This window comes from Urocampus carinirostris, chromosome 17, assembly GCF_059441175.1.
Source record: "Urocampus carinirostris isolate Australia breed hairy pipefish chromosome 17, RoL_Ucar_1.0, whole genome shotgun sequence".
Taxonomy (NCBI): domain Eukaryota; kingdom Metazoa; phylum Chordata; class Actinopteri; order Syngnathiformes; family Syngnathidae; genus Urocampus; species Urocampus carinirostris.
Window position 1 is genome coordinate 34,347,139 of NC_142365.1, and position 17,023 is coordinate 34,364,161.

The following is a 17,023-nucleotide window of genomic DNA, read 5'->3' on the forward strand; positions in this document are numbered from 1 at the left end:
TATAAAAAAAAGTTCAAGAATTAAGAAGCTTGGACGTTCACTGTAAAATGAAAAAATACATGCAAATATAATTACCGTAAATTCTGGACTATAAGCCGCTACTTTTTTCCCAAATTGTCAACCCTGCGGCTTATTAAGAGATGCGGCCAATTCATGTAATTTTTTTAACGGCCGCCAGCAGCGTTCGAGTATGAGAGGAAAGATTTAGACCGGTGTTATATATGCGCTGAGGAAGATCACAACTTATTAGCGTTAACTCACCCGCATCGATGCAAATTGCACAAAATAGGGTTCATGACGCAGCTTCCATGTTATAAGCAAACGGGCATATAGCTGGGGAGTATTTAAGTAAGGGAGCGTGGTAAGACGTCACCATGATAAAGTATCTTTCCGATAGTGAGAAAGACAACGTAGACGTCATTATCAGGTGGTAGAGCGATCGTTTTAGGATTAAGGGTTCCAAGTTCGAATCCCGGCTTGTCCGTGTTACATGTCGAAGTGTCCTTAGGTAAGACATTGAACCCCCAATTACCCCCAATAAGCAGGTTAGCGCCTTACATGGCTGCACAGATCACAGCCACTATTGGGAAATGTGAAGCACAATGTAAAGCGCTTTGGGAAGTCATTGACTTGAAAAGCGCTACATAAATGCAGATCATTTGATTTCATTATCAAGGAGGAAGAAGCGGATGGTCTGCCGTGATTCTAATGATTATGGCGTTTATTTTTTTAACAGGTTAATTTGCAAGTATGCGAGCATCTTGTTAGAAGCGTGAGGCTACCTCCCAAAGGCACGGTTTAGGATGAAAGTTATATTATTATTATTAAAGCTTTGAAAACTCTCTCGATGTACCGTCTTTCTTTGTAAATATGTGTAATATGTATTTGCAACTGTATATTTTTGTAATGTATTTATTTGAGACACTTGTTCTGCACGAGCAAATTAAAAAAGAGGGGCGGAGCAAACGCGGGCTGATGGGAAAGTGGAGACCGGTAAAGGTGAGTTTTTGTGGACACGGCGGACAATAATTCGATATATATTTTTCCCACCCTTACCTCTGGAAATAAACACTTTTTTTATTACTACCAACGGGCACCCAGAATCTGCAAGTCTGCAACAAATTTTAAGTACCTATATCATTTTACGTTCATTTTGGCGGCTGTGTGCTCCAATGAAGGACATTTGGTTTCAGTCGCGGGACTTGAAGATTGGCTTGGATTAATTTTGTATTTATTTGATGTGGGTGCATGCGGCCTATATATAGGTGCGGCTTGTGTATGGACAAAATCGGTTTTCCTCTTAAAATGTCATGGGTGCGGCTTATTATCAGGTGCGCTCTATAGTCCAGAATTTACGGTAAGTAGAATAATACATTTTCTTACTCAAATTATTAATTCAGTTTCTGCATTAAATTATTGTTGGTAATATACTGATTAAAAGGGATCACCACAAACCTGTCTTTTTTCATTTTCTCCTTTTATACTTCTTTTTTTTTCTTAACTTCTTTAAACAACATAATCATTCATAATATAATGCATCAAAGCAAGTAAGCTGTTTGAGAGCCAGCTCTTTAACGAGTTAAGGAAAAAAAATACAGTTCTCTAAAAAGAGACGGACTTTCACTACACAACTCGAACTCAAGATCGGCGTGCAGACGAAAACTCGGACCGCGAGACCAAAACAACAATAGCGGATCTGCCTGACTAAAAGTTTGGAGTGCGGTAAATCTGTTAAAAAGGACCACCCAATAAAAAAAGATTTACTCCAAAACACACGATAATTACGACAGATATACAGGACTGTCTCAGAAAATTAGAATATTGTGATAAAGTTCTTTATTTTCTGTAATGCACTTAAAAAAACAAAAATGTCATACATTCTGGATTCATTACACATCAACTGAACTATTTCAAGCCTTTTATTATTTTAATATTGCTGAATTTGGCTTACAGCTTAAGAAAACTCAAAAATCCTATCTCAAAATATTAGAATATCATGAAAAAGTATACAAGTAGGCTATTCAACTAATCACCTGAATCATCTAATTAACTCGAAACACTTTGCAAGGGTTTCCTGAGCCTTAAAAACACTCAGCTTGGTTCAGTAAACTAAATCACAAGTATGGGGAAGACTGCTGATCTGTCTGCTGTCCAGAGGACCATCATTGATACCCTCCATCAGGAGGGTAAGACCAGGGATCAGAATTTTCTGCGGATCCGCGGATTTCCGCTGTTTTTGAACCCCAAAGGTCATTCCCGTAAATAGTCTAAATTCGATGAGAAAATATTTTGGGGGGGTGAGGTATTATACGTGACTGTTTCATCACCCCAAGTTAGCAGTTAGAGATTGCGAGAAAAATTGGCAAAAAGAAGCGCAGCGCATTAGATCTATAACACACAACAAATAGATCGACTCCTACCATTGGTCGATAGGTTCGCTGATAACCAATCAGCGGAGTTTTTGTTCAGAGCATTGGCTTTCTCAAACATGGCGCTCCTTCCGGTCTTTTCAAACGGTGAAATGATTGTTTGAAAAAGTAAATATGAAAATACTAAAAAAAGAAGACGAGGCTTTTGTCTCCGAGGTTGATAAAGGAATCAATAATAAATTTAAGTGGTCATGGCTGGAGAAGACTGTCACAGACTGACATGTATTTTCTTTAAGCATGTTCAGTTTGTGCATTCTATTTTCAAATTAATGATGAATGGTTATTAATGTATATATTTTCATATATATTGTTGATTAGTAGCTAAATACAAGGTCCATCTTCATCATCAAAACACAACAACAATGGTGATGGTTGTAACATTGTAATCCCCCAATTGTTTTAAACATCTTAAAACTGAAAAAAATACATGGTTTCTGATTTGTTGGATTTAATTCATTCTAGTGCAATTTTCACATAGCAAATAAGATAAATGCTGTTGGCTTCAGGGGGGCTTTGCCCCCCTGAGCCCCACACCGGGCTCCGCCCTGGACCTGCGGCCCCTGGACCCTGGCTATTTCAGCTGAAAATGAAAATCTCCATTCTGATCCCTGTAAGACACAAAAAGAAATTTCTCAAAGAGCAGGCTGTTCACAGAGTGCAGTTTCAAAGCATATCCACAAAAAGTCTGTTGGAAGGGAAAAATGTGGCCGGAAACGCTGCACAACCAAGAGAGATGACCGCAGCCTTAACAAAATTGTGAAGAAGAGCCGCTTCCAGAATTTGGGGGAGCTTCAAAGACAGTGGGCTGAAGCTGGAGTCCAGGTATCAAAAGCCACAGTTCACAGACGTGTCCGGGAAATGGGCTACAATAGCCGTATTCCCATGGTCAAGCCACTTCTGAACTCAAGACAACGGAAGAAGCGTCTGACTTGGGCTATGGAGAAGAAACACTGGACAGTTGCAGAGTGGTCCAAAGTCCTCTTTTCAGACGAAAGCAAGTTTTGCATTTCATTTGGAAGTCAAGGCGCCGGAGTCTGGAGAAAGGCTGGAGAGGAGCAAAATCCAAGTTGCTTGAAATCCAGTGTGAAGTTCCCACAGTCAGCAATGGTTTGGGGAGCCATGTCAGCTGCTGGTGTTGGTCCACTGTGTTTCATCAAGTCCAGAGTAAATAGAACTGTGTACCAAGAGATTTTAGAGCACTACATGCTTCCATCTGCTGAAAAGCTCTATGGAGATGAGGATTTCAATTTCCAGCATGATCTGGCACCTGCCCACAGTGCCAAAACCACCAGTAACTGGTGCACTGACCATGGCATCACTGTCCTTGATTGGCCTGCTAATTCCCCTGACCTGAACCCCATCGAGAATTTGTGGGGTATAGTTAAGAAGAAGATGAAAGACACCAGACCTACAAATGCAAATGAGCTGAAGGCCGCTATCGAAGCATCCTGGGCATCAATAACACCTCAGCAATGCCACAGGCTGATTGCCTCCATGCCACGCCGGATTGATGCAGTAATCCGTGCAAAAGGATTCCCAACCAAGTACTGAGTGCATCAATGGACATTTTCAAATGTTTGATTTAGTTTTGCTGTTATAAAATTATTTTACTTGGTCTGAGGAAGTATTCTAATATTTTGAGATAGGATTTTTGAGTTTTTCTCAGTTGTAAGCCAAAATCAGCAATATTCAAATAATAAAAGGCTTGAAATAGTTCAGTTGATGTGTAATGAATCCAGAATGTATGACATTTTTGTTTTTTTAATTGCATTACAGAAAATAAAGAACTTTATCACAATATTCTAATTTTCTGAGACAGTCCTGTATGAAATCCGCCGAGGAGCATTTCTGCATCGCTTGACGATCTTTGTTGCAATCTGTCCGTTTTGCCACAATTGCCTTTTGACATTAAACAGACTTATCTGATGGTTTCTAATATGGATATTAGCCATCAACCTCTTAATTGACACCCATCTAGGCCAATTACAGGCTTTTTTCAGGGTCCACAGCCCGCATTAGTCTGTAAGGGCCTGTATTGATAAAATTGATTTTACCTCCTTTAGCTTCAAATATCTTTAGCCAGTAGTAACCGAATCAAATGATGATTAACACATTGGTTGGCCAATGAAAATCTGGAAAAAACAATACACAACATGTGATTCATATTGACGCACCATTATTACGCGCAAGTGTGCACAATATTGATAGAGACGGCAAAAAAGTCAAATATTTACAACTCTTTCAAATTGTCTAAAAATGTTTTGAGGGTTGTGAACTGGGCGTCTCCAAATGGCCACTTCTGGAAATTCCCAGGCCAGGGATCTCAACTTCAATTGAGTTGGGATCCGGGTACGGTTTGGCCAAATAGGGTTTTCTACGAAAACAGTGCTGATAAAAAATATCCCGCTGTTCTTATCGGGAATGCGTTTTATATTCGTCCACTAGATGTAATATGTAGTGCAACAAAAATTAATCCAAGGAAGACTACAAACTACAAAGACAAATAGTGAGCTAAGAGCACCCCATTACTTCCAATTAAAAACAGCCTTTCTCATACACCAAAAGAATAGAAAAACATTTTTTTATTAAAGGGAATAATAACAGGGATGAAAAATGTGTAAAAAAGAGGCGAAAAAAAGAAAACGAGAATGAAATGAAAAGTAAGGGGAAAGAAAGCAAAAAAAAGAAAATGGAGAAAAAGAAAGAAAACAGGAATTTAAGAGAAAAAAACACAAGCAAAAAAAATGTGATTTTCTCTTTATTCTTTTATACCTTCTTAGCCTTAGTTATACTTTTTTTTTTTAAATATATCTGTTTTACTTTTTTCTTCTATTTTTTAAATTTATTTTTTCTTTTCCTATTTCTCTTCTTTTCAAAAGTAATAAGTTGCGTTTTGGTCACTTTCATTCTCCGTGTTTTGTCTTTAAGCAATTGTTTTAGGTGGCACGGCGGAATACATATACAGACACTGCCCCACTTACGAACGAGATGGGTTTCGGCCAATCGTTGAATTTGTTCGTATGTTGCTTAAGTGCTATATTTTCTATGTTTAAGGCTTGTATAAGTAACCTATATTGTTTTGTACAAAAAAAAACGTTTCATAAAATAAAATGCTCTATAAACATAAATAAAGTTAAGTGTAACTTACTATTAAAGATGTGCTTTGAGAGGTCCTCCTCCGTGGTTAAAAGTGGCTGGAAAAAAAGCTTTCCAACCATTTTCAGCACCAAGCTTTCTTATTCCACTTTCATTTCAAAAGACACGGCTCGCCTCTCCTTTACACTGTACACCAACCACATTGAATGGATGCACGAGATATTAAACAACAAAAAATGTCAAAGTTCTGAGCGCGCTGGAGATTCAGTACACGTACAAATGTTACATACGAACTATAAAGAGAAAGCGGATTTTTTTTTTTTACTTCTGGGTGAATTCTGGTGACCCCTCACAGCGCCACACGCCGGTAGCGGTGGAAAGAAGCACTACAGTGATATCCTGTACTCAGAAAAAAGGTGCACACAACAACAAAAAAATAATTTACAACGGTGTCAGTGTAACGACCCTCAATCATCCGCTACACAAGGTTCACAGTCACACGGTTTATTGCCTGCATTCAGTAAACAATACAATACAAAAGTCAGGGCGTCTGTGCACGACTGCAATCATCTTCAGCACGATGTTATTGAGGTGACGCTACGGCTAGCAGACAACATCCGAGCACATTGATAGTGAAACCTTAATAGTAACAATGAACATTCTGACATACCTGCATTCAGTAAACAAAACAATACAAAAGTACTTCAGAGACCATCATTGAGCTACAGTATGCTGATGACTGTGCCCTGGTTGCCCATACACCGGAGGCTCTGCAAAACATTCTCTCAGCAGCTGTAACTGCATACACCAGAATGGGACTGACGATCAACACCCAGAAGACAGAGGTACTCTGTCAGTCCAGTGCTGACCTCTTACCAAACCCAATAACCCTCACAGCAGCAGGGCAACACCTGCTCATGGTGCCCACCTTCAAATATCTGGGGAGCATAGTGTCTGACACCTGCTCATTGGATGATGAGATCCAGAGCCGCCTCAAGCAAGCATCAGCATCTTTCGGTCGACTAAGGATAAGGGTCTTTCAAAACAACAGCCTTAGACTCCACACCAAAATGCTGGTCTACAGAGCTGTATGTATCACGACATTACTGTATGGATGTGAGGCATGGACTATCTACAGCCGCCATCTGAAGAGCCTCGAGACCTTCCATGTAAGATGTCTTCAGAAGATCCTTGGCATCACATGGAGGGACAGAGTGCCGCACACAGAGGTGTTGGAGAGGGCAGGCAGCTGCAGCATGGAATCCATTATGGCCCAACGCCAACTTAGGTGGCTGGGGCATGTTGTTCGAATGCCCAGCCACAGACTGCCACCGTATCCTCTATGGTCAGTTACATCTAGGCCAACGCAGTGCTGGTGGGCAGAAGAAGCGGTTCAAAGACCAAATGAAGAACATCCTGAAGAGATGTCGGATAAACCCCTCCTCACTGGAGGAACTTGCTTCCTGCCGAGACCTCTGGCGCTCCCACTGCTCACATGGAGTGGATTACATGGAGGAACAGCGCATGCAACACCGTGCAGCAAAGCGTGCAAAGAGACATGCTCGCCAGGCCACCCCTGCTCCCCCCAGCACCCCCTTCACATGCTCTGTCTGTAACCGCATCTGTGGATCCAGGATCGGACTCTTCAAACATCAGCAGACTCACAATTAAAAGAAGATGGTCATCATCGTATCGATGGACAACCCCAAGCCAAGCCAAACAAAACAATACAAAAGTCAGGGCGTCTGTGCACGACTGAAATCATCTAAAACGTTAACAAAAATACAAAAACGGGACATAACTCAACATGCTGCACCTCGTGGCATGGTTGCATTGAAACATGTTGCATCACAGTAATCATCGTTTCAAGCTGCATTAATCTACTTTTAATTAGTACTTTTTATATACATTTATATACAAAAATAGTTCGTGAAAGCAGCTCCTATATCTAGCAAAATATGCATTTTGACCCAAACTGATACTGGGCACAGCTTACCTTCAGCACGATGTTATTGAGCTGAAGCTACAGCAAGCGCAGAAGCCCATAAAGTGCCAAACGAAAAAGACAGTCGCACACGCCCATGGCTTAACAAATGATTGTGGTACCATAATTTTAACAGTAATGCAACAAAAACACCGATTTTTCTTTAGAATTAAAAAAAACTCAAAACAACCAAATTTCAACTCTGTTACATCAGGATATTTTTCAAAATCCCTAAAGAAATGTTCGTAACTACCGTTCTACCCAAGTCAAATGGTCGTACGTAGGGGAGCGTCTGTAGTGCGAAAACAACGGGCCTCAAACGATCTTCCCAAGTTTGAAACCCCGGACACAGAACTAACCTTGTAAAAATGGGTAAATTACAATGTTTTTTCAGATTGTGATCTTACAGTAGTCTGCAGGCAATTGAATGTAATAATAATAATATTAATAATTAAAAAAAAATATAATTAAATAAATACATCCATTATATTCTATAAAATGTTTAAGAACCGCATTCAATTTTAGTCACGTATTGGATTTGGGATTTTAGGCTAATTTAGAGAAACAGTAAGGGGTTAAAATATATATAGTACTATAGTACTTTTTTTTAAACAGAGAGAAAATTTAAGATATAGCTCTCGTGGCTCTGAGTCCAAAACGTTCCTGACCCCTGCTCTACAGAGACGCGGGGTGCACTCAAAAACAATTGTGAAGATAATTGCTAAACATAACATGACAGGTAACCTTACAAGACGCACAAGTCAATTGACTTACATACCTTCAGTTCTGCCTTGGTGACGGATTTATCTCCCAGCTGCAAAAATATGTCGTCGGGTGAGTGCCGGCATAATGGGATTGACGATGATGCCGTAGGGAGTCCATATTTTAGGGAAGGGCTGAGAGTGCGAATGAAACGACTTTTGTTTCTTTTTAGCATTAATAGTCTATTTCGAATAAGACGAGAATAACATTTGTGAAAACGCACCCACATATACACGTAACACAAGGTTATCAACATCCTAATAAACTAAGACCGATTAGCCGATGAATTAAGCAATACGTCTTCTTCTTCGTCGTCTTCTTCTTCGTCGTCTTCTTCTTCGTCGTCTTCTTCTTCGTCGTCTTCTTCTTCGTCGTCTTCTTCTTCGTCGTCTTCTTCTTCGTCGTCTTCTTCTTCGTCGTCTTCTTCTTCGTCGTCTTCTTCTTCGTCGTCTTCTTCTTCTTCGTCGTCTTCTTCTTCTTCGTCGTCTTCTTCTTCTTCGTCGTCTTCTTCTTCTTCGTCGTCTTCTTCTTCTTCGTCGTCTTCTTCTTCTTCGTCGTCTTCTTCTTCTTCGTCGTCTTCTTCTTCTTCGTCGTCTTCTTCTTCGTCGTCTTCTTCTTCGTCGTCGCCTTTTGCGTCCCCTTTTTTGCCTTCTTTTGCCTTCTTTCGCCTTCTTTTGTTACAATGTATGTGTTTCGCCCAGTGTGGTTTTAGGGGGCACCAACTTGCAACCAGGGTTGGGAGAGTTACTTTAAACATGTATTCCGATACAGTCACTAGTTACCTGTTGAAAAATGTAGTCAGTAACGTAATCCAAGTACCATAACATTACAATAATGTAACTTGATTACTTTCAAATACTTTTTGATTACGCCAATACCAAATATGCTAATAAAAGACAAAAGAAACTATATATAAATAAAATTACTAAATTTTGTGTAAGACAAATCAACAGTGTAACCTTGTAAAAGAAATAGAGGAAACCAAGGTTAGGTAGTTGCTTGTAGTCCTACAAAGAAAATGCTCAAATCTTAACCACATAGTGTAGTGGGTTTTACATAATTCACCCACGGAACCATTGTTTAGTTAGCGAGTTCCTAGGGGGACTCTTAATTCGGCCGGCTCGAGCCACTCTCGTGTTTGTTTTGTTATTGCAAGTTAAAATGTGATTAAAGCAGCTTTCGTTGGCACCTTCTTTTGACACTCCGCCTACGACTCCCGTCTCTGCTCGCTACATTGGTGACCCCGACGTTAGTCTCGTGGAAGTTTCCGAGGCTGTGCATAATACTGAGCATACCGTCATGGCATACGCGCCCGCTCTCAAGTTCCCCGAGTTCTCAATTCGCCCTGCACGGAATCACTAATGATGACTCTCGCTATTACCACGTGGTGTCTGCTTTGGGGAGCTCAACTGCAGCCAAAGCGGTGAGTTTCATCACATCCCCTCCTGAACTGGATAAATATAAGGGACTGAAGGCATATCTCCTCAGAATCTTTGAACTGTCGCGTTCTGAGCGTGCTCGACGCCTCCTTGCTATTCAGGGCTTAGGAGACAGTAAGCCATCGGATCACATGGAAATGATGTTAAACTTGCTTGGCACCGAAGAGCCAAATTTTCTTTTCATTGAACTGTTTCTGCGTCACATGCCGCCGCATGTCCAGACGGCGCTTGCGAATACAACCATTACAGATCCGCGTGCATTGGCAGAGGAAGCGGACCGGTTTTTCCTGGCCACGCATAGATACATACATGAGGTGCTGGCCCCTACACGCACCTACACACCATCAAGTGCGACGCCCCCAGCCAGCAAGGCACGCGCGGCCACTGACGATCAGAAGGTGTCAGGTCTGTGTTACTACCATGCACGTTTTGGGTCCAAGGCCAAGAAGTGCCGTCCCCCTTGCACCTCCAACGCGACGGGAAACTTCAAGGCCTGCACTCTGTAGCGGCCGTGAGTGCAGGCGCAAGAAACCGGCTACTGTTCATCCGGGACGCCATCTCCGGCCAAAAGTTCTTGTGTGACACCGGCGCCCAGAGGAGCGTCCTCCCTGCCAATGTGGACAATGTGCGGGGGGGAACACATGGACCTCCATTAACTTCTGCCAATGACACCCCCATCCGCACATACGGGACACGGACAGTGGACGTGTGTTTTGGGGGTCAGCAGTTTACATGGGACTTTGTCACTGCGGATATTGCTTTTCCTCTTCTTGGTGCAGATTTTCTGTGTGCCAATGGATTACTCGTCGATGTGAAAAATGGCCGCCTCGTTGACGCATTGAATTTCTCCTCTCTCGCGTGTGTCCGCGACAAAGGGAATTTTGAGGGTCTGTCCAGCTCTCTCTTGGACGGTGATATTTACCACCGGCTCCTTGCTGAATTCCCCAGTCTGGCGAAGCCCACCTTCTCAGCCTCCACGACCAGACATGGGGTTGAGCACCACATTGAGACCAAGGGGCCCCCTGTTCATGCCAGGGCCCGACGACTCAATCCAGACAGACTAGCAGCTGCTAAATCTGAATTTGCGAACATAGAACGTCTCGGCATCATTCGCCGATCAGACAGCCCCTGGGCCTCTCCACTACACATGGTCCCGAAACCAGGCGGTGGCTGGCGCCCATGCGGGGACTATCGCCGCCTTAACGAGGCTACCACGCCCGACCGTTACCCAGTCCCGCACATTCAAGACTTCTCTGCACACCTGGCGGGCAAACTTCTCTTTTCCAAGGTGGACCTAGTGCGGGGATACCACCAACTGCCAGTGCATCCCTCAGATATACCGAAGACGGCCGTGATAACTCCATTTGGGTTGTTCGAATTTCTCAGGATGCCGTTCGGACTGAAAAATGCCGCTCAGTCCTTCCAAAGGCTGATGGATTCAGTGCTCAGGGACATGCCTTTTGTGTTCGTCTACCTGGACGACGTCCTTGTTGCCAGCTCCTCAGAAGAGGAACACTTGGAGCACCTCAGAGACCTCTTCACCAAGCTCAGTCAGCATGGCCTGATTATAAATCCTGCGAAATGTGTTTTTGGCGTACCCTCCATCCACTTCCTTGGGCATCTCATCACCAAGGATGGGGCTTCCCCCCTACCGTCTAAGGTAGAGGCTGTCTCTACCTTTCCTCTGCCGCCAACAGCACGGGGCCTCAGGGAGTTTCTCGGCATGGTGACATTCTACCATAGGTTTATTCGCCGAGCCGCTGATGTCATGCGCCCACTCTACGAGGCCCTCAAGGGTAGGTCACCCAATCAAGCTGTTGAATGGACCGCTGAGAGGACCAAGGCATTCGAGGACACAAAAACCGCGCTTTGCCAGGCAGCCATGCTGGCTCACCCAGCTCCCGGAGCCCCAGTCGCACTGACTACAGACGCATCAGACCTAGCAGTGGGTGCCGTGTTCGAGCAGTGGGTTGACAATGCTTGGCAGCCACTCGCCTTTTTTAGTCGCCAGCTGGTCCCCAGAGAACGTAAATACAGTGCATTCGACAGAGAACTAGTTGCCATCTGGTTGGCGATCCGCCACTTCCGTTTCATCTTGGAGGGCCGTGAGTTCATCGTCTTTGTTGATCATAAGCCTCTTACGTTCTCCATGTCCAAGATGTCCGAACCGTGGTCCGCCCGCCAGCAGCGCCAGCTGTCATTCATATCGGAATACACGACTGACATCAGGCACATTGCTGGGAAGTCCAACGTGGTTGCGGATTGCCTGTCCAGAGCAACCATCAGCGCTGTGCAATTGGGGCTTGATTATTCCAGTATGAGTGTGGACCAGGCTTCTGATAACGGCATCCAAACGCTCAAGAGCTCAGACACTGGTTTGCGGCTGGAGGAGGTTGCGGTCGGAGACTCAGGGGCCAAGCTTTGTTGTGACCTCTCCATGGGTTGGCCTAGGCCGCTTGTCCCTGCTGGCTGGCGTCGGGCTGTTTTTGAGGCAATACACGGCCTGTCTCATCCTGGCAGGAAAGCATCCATTAAGCTAGTGGCTCAGAAGTTTGTGTGGAAAGGGATAAGAAAGGACGTCCGGGACTGGGTCGACTCATGCGTGGCATATCAACGCGCCAAAGTGCACCGTCACATCAAGGCCCCATTGGTACCATTCGCCATCCCCGAACGGAAGTTTGACCACGTTAACATTGACCTGGTGGGCCCACTGCCCCCTTCACACGGTTTCACTTACCTCCTGACGATGGTGGACAGGACGACCCGTTGGCCTGAAGCAGTTCCGCTGACTTCCACCTCAGCTGTCGATGTGGCCCGGGCGTTCATCGGCACATGGGTCGCCCGTTTTGGACCCCCTGCAGATCTCTCATCTGACAGGGGCGCACAGTTCACCTTCGAGATGTGGAACACGGTTGCCGAGAGCCTGGGAGTCAAACTTCACCGCACCACTGCCTACCACCCCCAGGCTAACGGGTTGTGCGAGCGGTTCCACCGCTCGATGAAAGCGGCCCTGCGCGCCAGCCTGACCGATGGGGACTGGGTCGATAAGCTACCCTGGGTCATGCTGGGACTGAGGACCGCTCCCAAAGAGGACCTTCAGTGCTCTTCAGCTGAGTTGGTTTACGGTCAAGTGCTGCGGTTGCCAGGTGATTTCATCCCAGACCCAATGACACCCTGGGCTGCATCCAGGGAGAAGTCCATCTTGCAGGGCACTGCAGGAGCGTTTGTGCCTATCCCCACATCGCGACACGGCAGGCCAGTTTCACGGGTTCCCTCCAACCTGCGCTCGGCTGGTTTTGTTTTCATTCGCCACGATGCCCACCGCGGACCATTGCGCCCTCCTTATGATGGACCGTTTAAGGTCCTGCAGCATGGTGACAAGACCATGGTCGTGGACATTGGTGGTAGGCCAGAGACTGTCTCCGTGGACAGGGTTAAGCCTGCCCACATGGATATGTCCAAGCCATTGGAACTGGCCCAAGCCCCACGGCGCGGCCGTCCTCCTGCGACACGACCCTCCGGCCCCGTGGGTACCCACTCTGACCCTCCGCCCCCAGCACCTGTGGGCTCTCCAACTGAGTCCACAAGCTCTCACCCCCCCCGCTGTTCCAGCTCCTTGTACCCGCAGTGGCCGGGTCAGCGTCCCAACCAGGCACAGAGACTTTGACTATGGGTGAATTCTGGGGGGGCTTGTGTAGTGGGTTTTACATAATTCACCCACGGAACCATTGTTTAGTTAGCGAGTTCCTAGGGGGACTCTTAATTCGGCCGGCTCGAGCCACTCTCGTGTTTGTTTTGTTATTGCAAGTTAAAATGTGATTAAAGCAGCTTTCGTTGGCACCTTCTTTTGACACTCCGCCTACGACTCCCGTCTCTGCTCGCTACAATAGTATAGTTTATTAAGCAAAAAAAAAAAAGTTTTTCTTTCACATTGCAGCCAAAATACGCTCTGTTTTAGTTCACATTATGAATTAAGAGCACATTAAAAGCCCAATATTGTTTTAAACACACAAAGTGTTCACTTTCTAAATTTTCAACAAAAAATCCAAGCAAGTGAAAGATATTGAACACCATAATGTAGATGCAGGCAGGTGCTTTTGAGTTTAAATTAAAAGTATGGGCTTACAGCACAATATACAAAATAGAAATAAAGTCTGCTCCTTGTACAGTGAACACAAAAATATTACTTTAGCCACTCACTCCATTAAGTAAAATATAGCACGTAGGTAGATGAAATATGAATCTAAGTATGGGCCTAAAGTAAAATTCCAAATAGAAATAGTCTGTTAACAAAACACTAAGTGCTCTTTTTTAAGTTTACTATATAGATTAAGGGCACCCACAATACACAACTCTAAACAGAAATAAAGTATACTTCTTATGTAGTGAACACCAAATTCTCATACATAGGTCCTTTGCACCATGTTTAACAAATCAGGTGTGCTTTCGGAATTTTAGAAAATGAAATAAAAGCTCAATCAAAATTGATGTAAGGTACTACACTTTGAGAACATAAAGCAAGGCAAAAAGAACATTTGCTGCTTATACATTTGCAGAACTAGTGTGTAGGAGGTAGGAACCATTTGTAAAATCCTGAGACTGGAAATGTGCAGCCCAACCGTGGTCTTATATTCAATCAAAACTGAGCTTTGGGCAAAAGTTTCTGTTATAACGAAGGAGGAGCACTTGCTCCATGTGGTCATCAGACATTCTACAACGAGATGAGGTAAGTACATTTCCACCATAAGTGAAAAGGCGTTCAACTGGAGCACTAGAAGGCAGCGTAGTATTGTACTTCATGAAGAGCTGCTTATCCAAAGGAAATGCATTCAGGGAGTCCATGGTCTTAACGGTATCATCACATTAACATTATGCCACCGTTAATGCACTATTTCACACTAATAGTCAACTGACTGGAAATTCCCCTTGGGTCTGACAGCTCATCACCACTGTGGGTTTCCCATCCTTATTACGTTATCTACTTAATACGAAAGTCACTATCTATACAGCAAATGATGATCCGGTTGTCTTGATACAGAGAATCACGTTTGCTAACTTAGAATCGCTTCATGAACACTGAAACGCTGAAAACAAGTGAGTCACGCAGCTGCTTGGCAGTCTCTCTGTCTCGAACATATTGTGAATATGCTTGATGGCTGTTGAGATTGTCGTGTTTGTTTTGCTGCTGTTGGTGTCGGTGGATTTGTTCAGACCGAGGACAATCGACTTTGGCCTGGACGGATCTATTGACACTAACAAAGATGTTATATAATGAAATTGTGAATATGCTTGATTGCTAATAAGTTTTTCGAGAAGGGTTGTTCAAACCTCACATTGTGTTTGCTGTTAAAAACGTCATATTGGAATATAATATTGTGAATGTGCTTAATTGCTGTTGAGATTGTCATGATTGTTTTCTGTTATTAGTGTCAATAAATTTGTTCAAACCAAAAAAAAAATATTTTCGTTTAGTTTTCGTTAACAAATTTAACACTACCACGTAGAGTACTAACCTGCTCATCAAGCTCACCATTCATGCACATTCATTCACCATTGACGCAGCAATTTCGGTAATTAAGTGTCTTGCTCAAGGACACATCGACATGTAAAATAGTGTGCGGAATCCAGGACTTTAATTACCAACAAACCAGAGCTATTGTTTGACAAAGCACTGAAAATATAGCTGGAGAATATTTTCCAGAGGTAGTAGTTGTAGCAGTATCAGCAGGTAGCTAACTAAAGTTAACTTAAGCTAATAATAGTGGTCTTGCCTGTAAATGTTTCTTCAAATTAGAAGTGGAGTCCTTGGACGATGACAGCAGTTTCACAGCTGGAAGGCATAACTTGCACTGCACGGTGTTGTTGTTGCCCTTTTCAGTGAAGTGTTGTAGTGGTGCGCCCTATCTCTCTCGATCTCTCCAGTGTCAGTGACAGCATAATGAAACGATGATAGGCACAATTCGTGTATCGGCGCATTATGTATATATAAATATACTTATAAATAAAATTGAAATCCTGCTAAATAATCCTTATTTTTTACTAAATGCACCTGTAATTTGATAACGTCTTTTTTTCTGTAACTGTAGCGGAATACAATTACATTTTTTTGGTATCCAAATTACGTAACGCCGTTCCATGTATGTAAGTTTCCGCTAAAGCTGCTGAATATAGTGTACATCTGTGTGCGAGTCTTCATTTAAATGTAATATCTAACATAAAACATGGTGGCAGCGGTATTTTCGAACTCATAGACGCTAACGGATGTCGAATGAAGAAAGTGAGGTGAAAGAAGAAGCGGAGGACAGCGTAAACGAATGTAAAAAGACAATGGATGCATTCGGTCTGAAACCTCCCGCGATATTGGATTGGCATTCCAACTGCCTGGCGAAAGCATGGAATACGAGGAAAGATTAGTTTTCATTGTTTGTGGACATAACTTCGGCGGAGTCAGACAACAAGACAAAGGTAAAAGTGTTCAAATATTTGATTGGAGAACCCGGCAGGGAACTGGGAAAAACGTTGTGGACAACACTCAGACCAGAAGAGCAAAGGGAGGAAACTTTGGTCTAGCTAATAGCGGTGTTCGACAAACACAGTAATGGTGTTCGACAAACACAGTAATCTTAAACCAAATGAAACTGTTGAGAGATACAGGTTTTTCTCCAGAAACCAGAAATCTAATGAAACGATTCACAAGTACGTTACTGACTTTAGAGTTCTTGCGGACACTTGCAACCTTGGGACTGCAAAAGACTCATTGATTAGGGATAAAATAGTGTGCGGAATCCAGGACTCCCACGTGAGAGAGCGCTTGCCGCGCAAGGCAGATCTGACGTTGGAAAGAAGCATCGAAATATGCAGAGCAGCGGATCTCTCAAGGGAAAATGTGAAGACAATCGAGGGACAAGTAGGCGAAGAGGTGCATGCAAGAAAATTACTGGAGCGCACAAGATCAGATACACAATCCAAACAAATACACAGCGTGGCAGAAACAGACGAGGACTATGTGGAAATTATGAGCCTTCACACAGAGGGACAGGCGAACGCGCAGGGGAGACAGCTGTTTGAGACCATGCTGCTGGGGGATAAGTCATTAAAGTTTAAATTTGACTGTGGGGCAAGTTGCAATATTCTTCAATTACATCTGCTGAATCCCGACACAAAATTGGAGCAGACGCAACAGGTCCTAGTCATGTACAATAAAAGCACTCTGAAGCCTTTGGGCAAATGCAGAATTAAAATAAGAAATCCGAGAAACAGGAAACTGTACAAACTTGAATTCATGGTGATTGACGGGCAGGCATCTGTGCCAT

The 17,023-nt window shown here is 43.6% G+C and overlaps 1 protein-coding gene across 4 annotated transcripts in view; it reads right to left on the reverse strand.

Moving 5' to 3' along the window:
- hlcs (holocarboxylase synthetase (biotin-(proprionyl-CoA-carboxylase (ATP-hydrolysing)) ligase)) overlaps positions 1-8,591 on the reverse strand; it is a 122,598-nt gene extending 114,007 nt beyond the window's left edge. For all 4 annotated transcript variants that reach the window (XM_088321124.1, XM_088321122.1, XM_088321120.1 and 1 more), the window contains exon 1: positions 8,288-8,591. In XM_088321124.1, the coding sequence (XP_088177250.1) occupies positions 8,288-8,527 (240 nt within the window). In that variant the 5' untranslated portion in view covers positions 8,528-8,591. The remainder of the gene's footprint in view (positions 1-8,287) is intronic.
- Between the last annotated feature and the right edge of the window lie 8,432 nt (positions 8,592-17,023).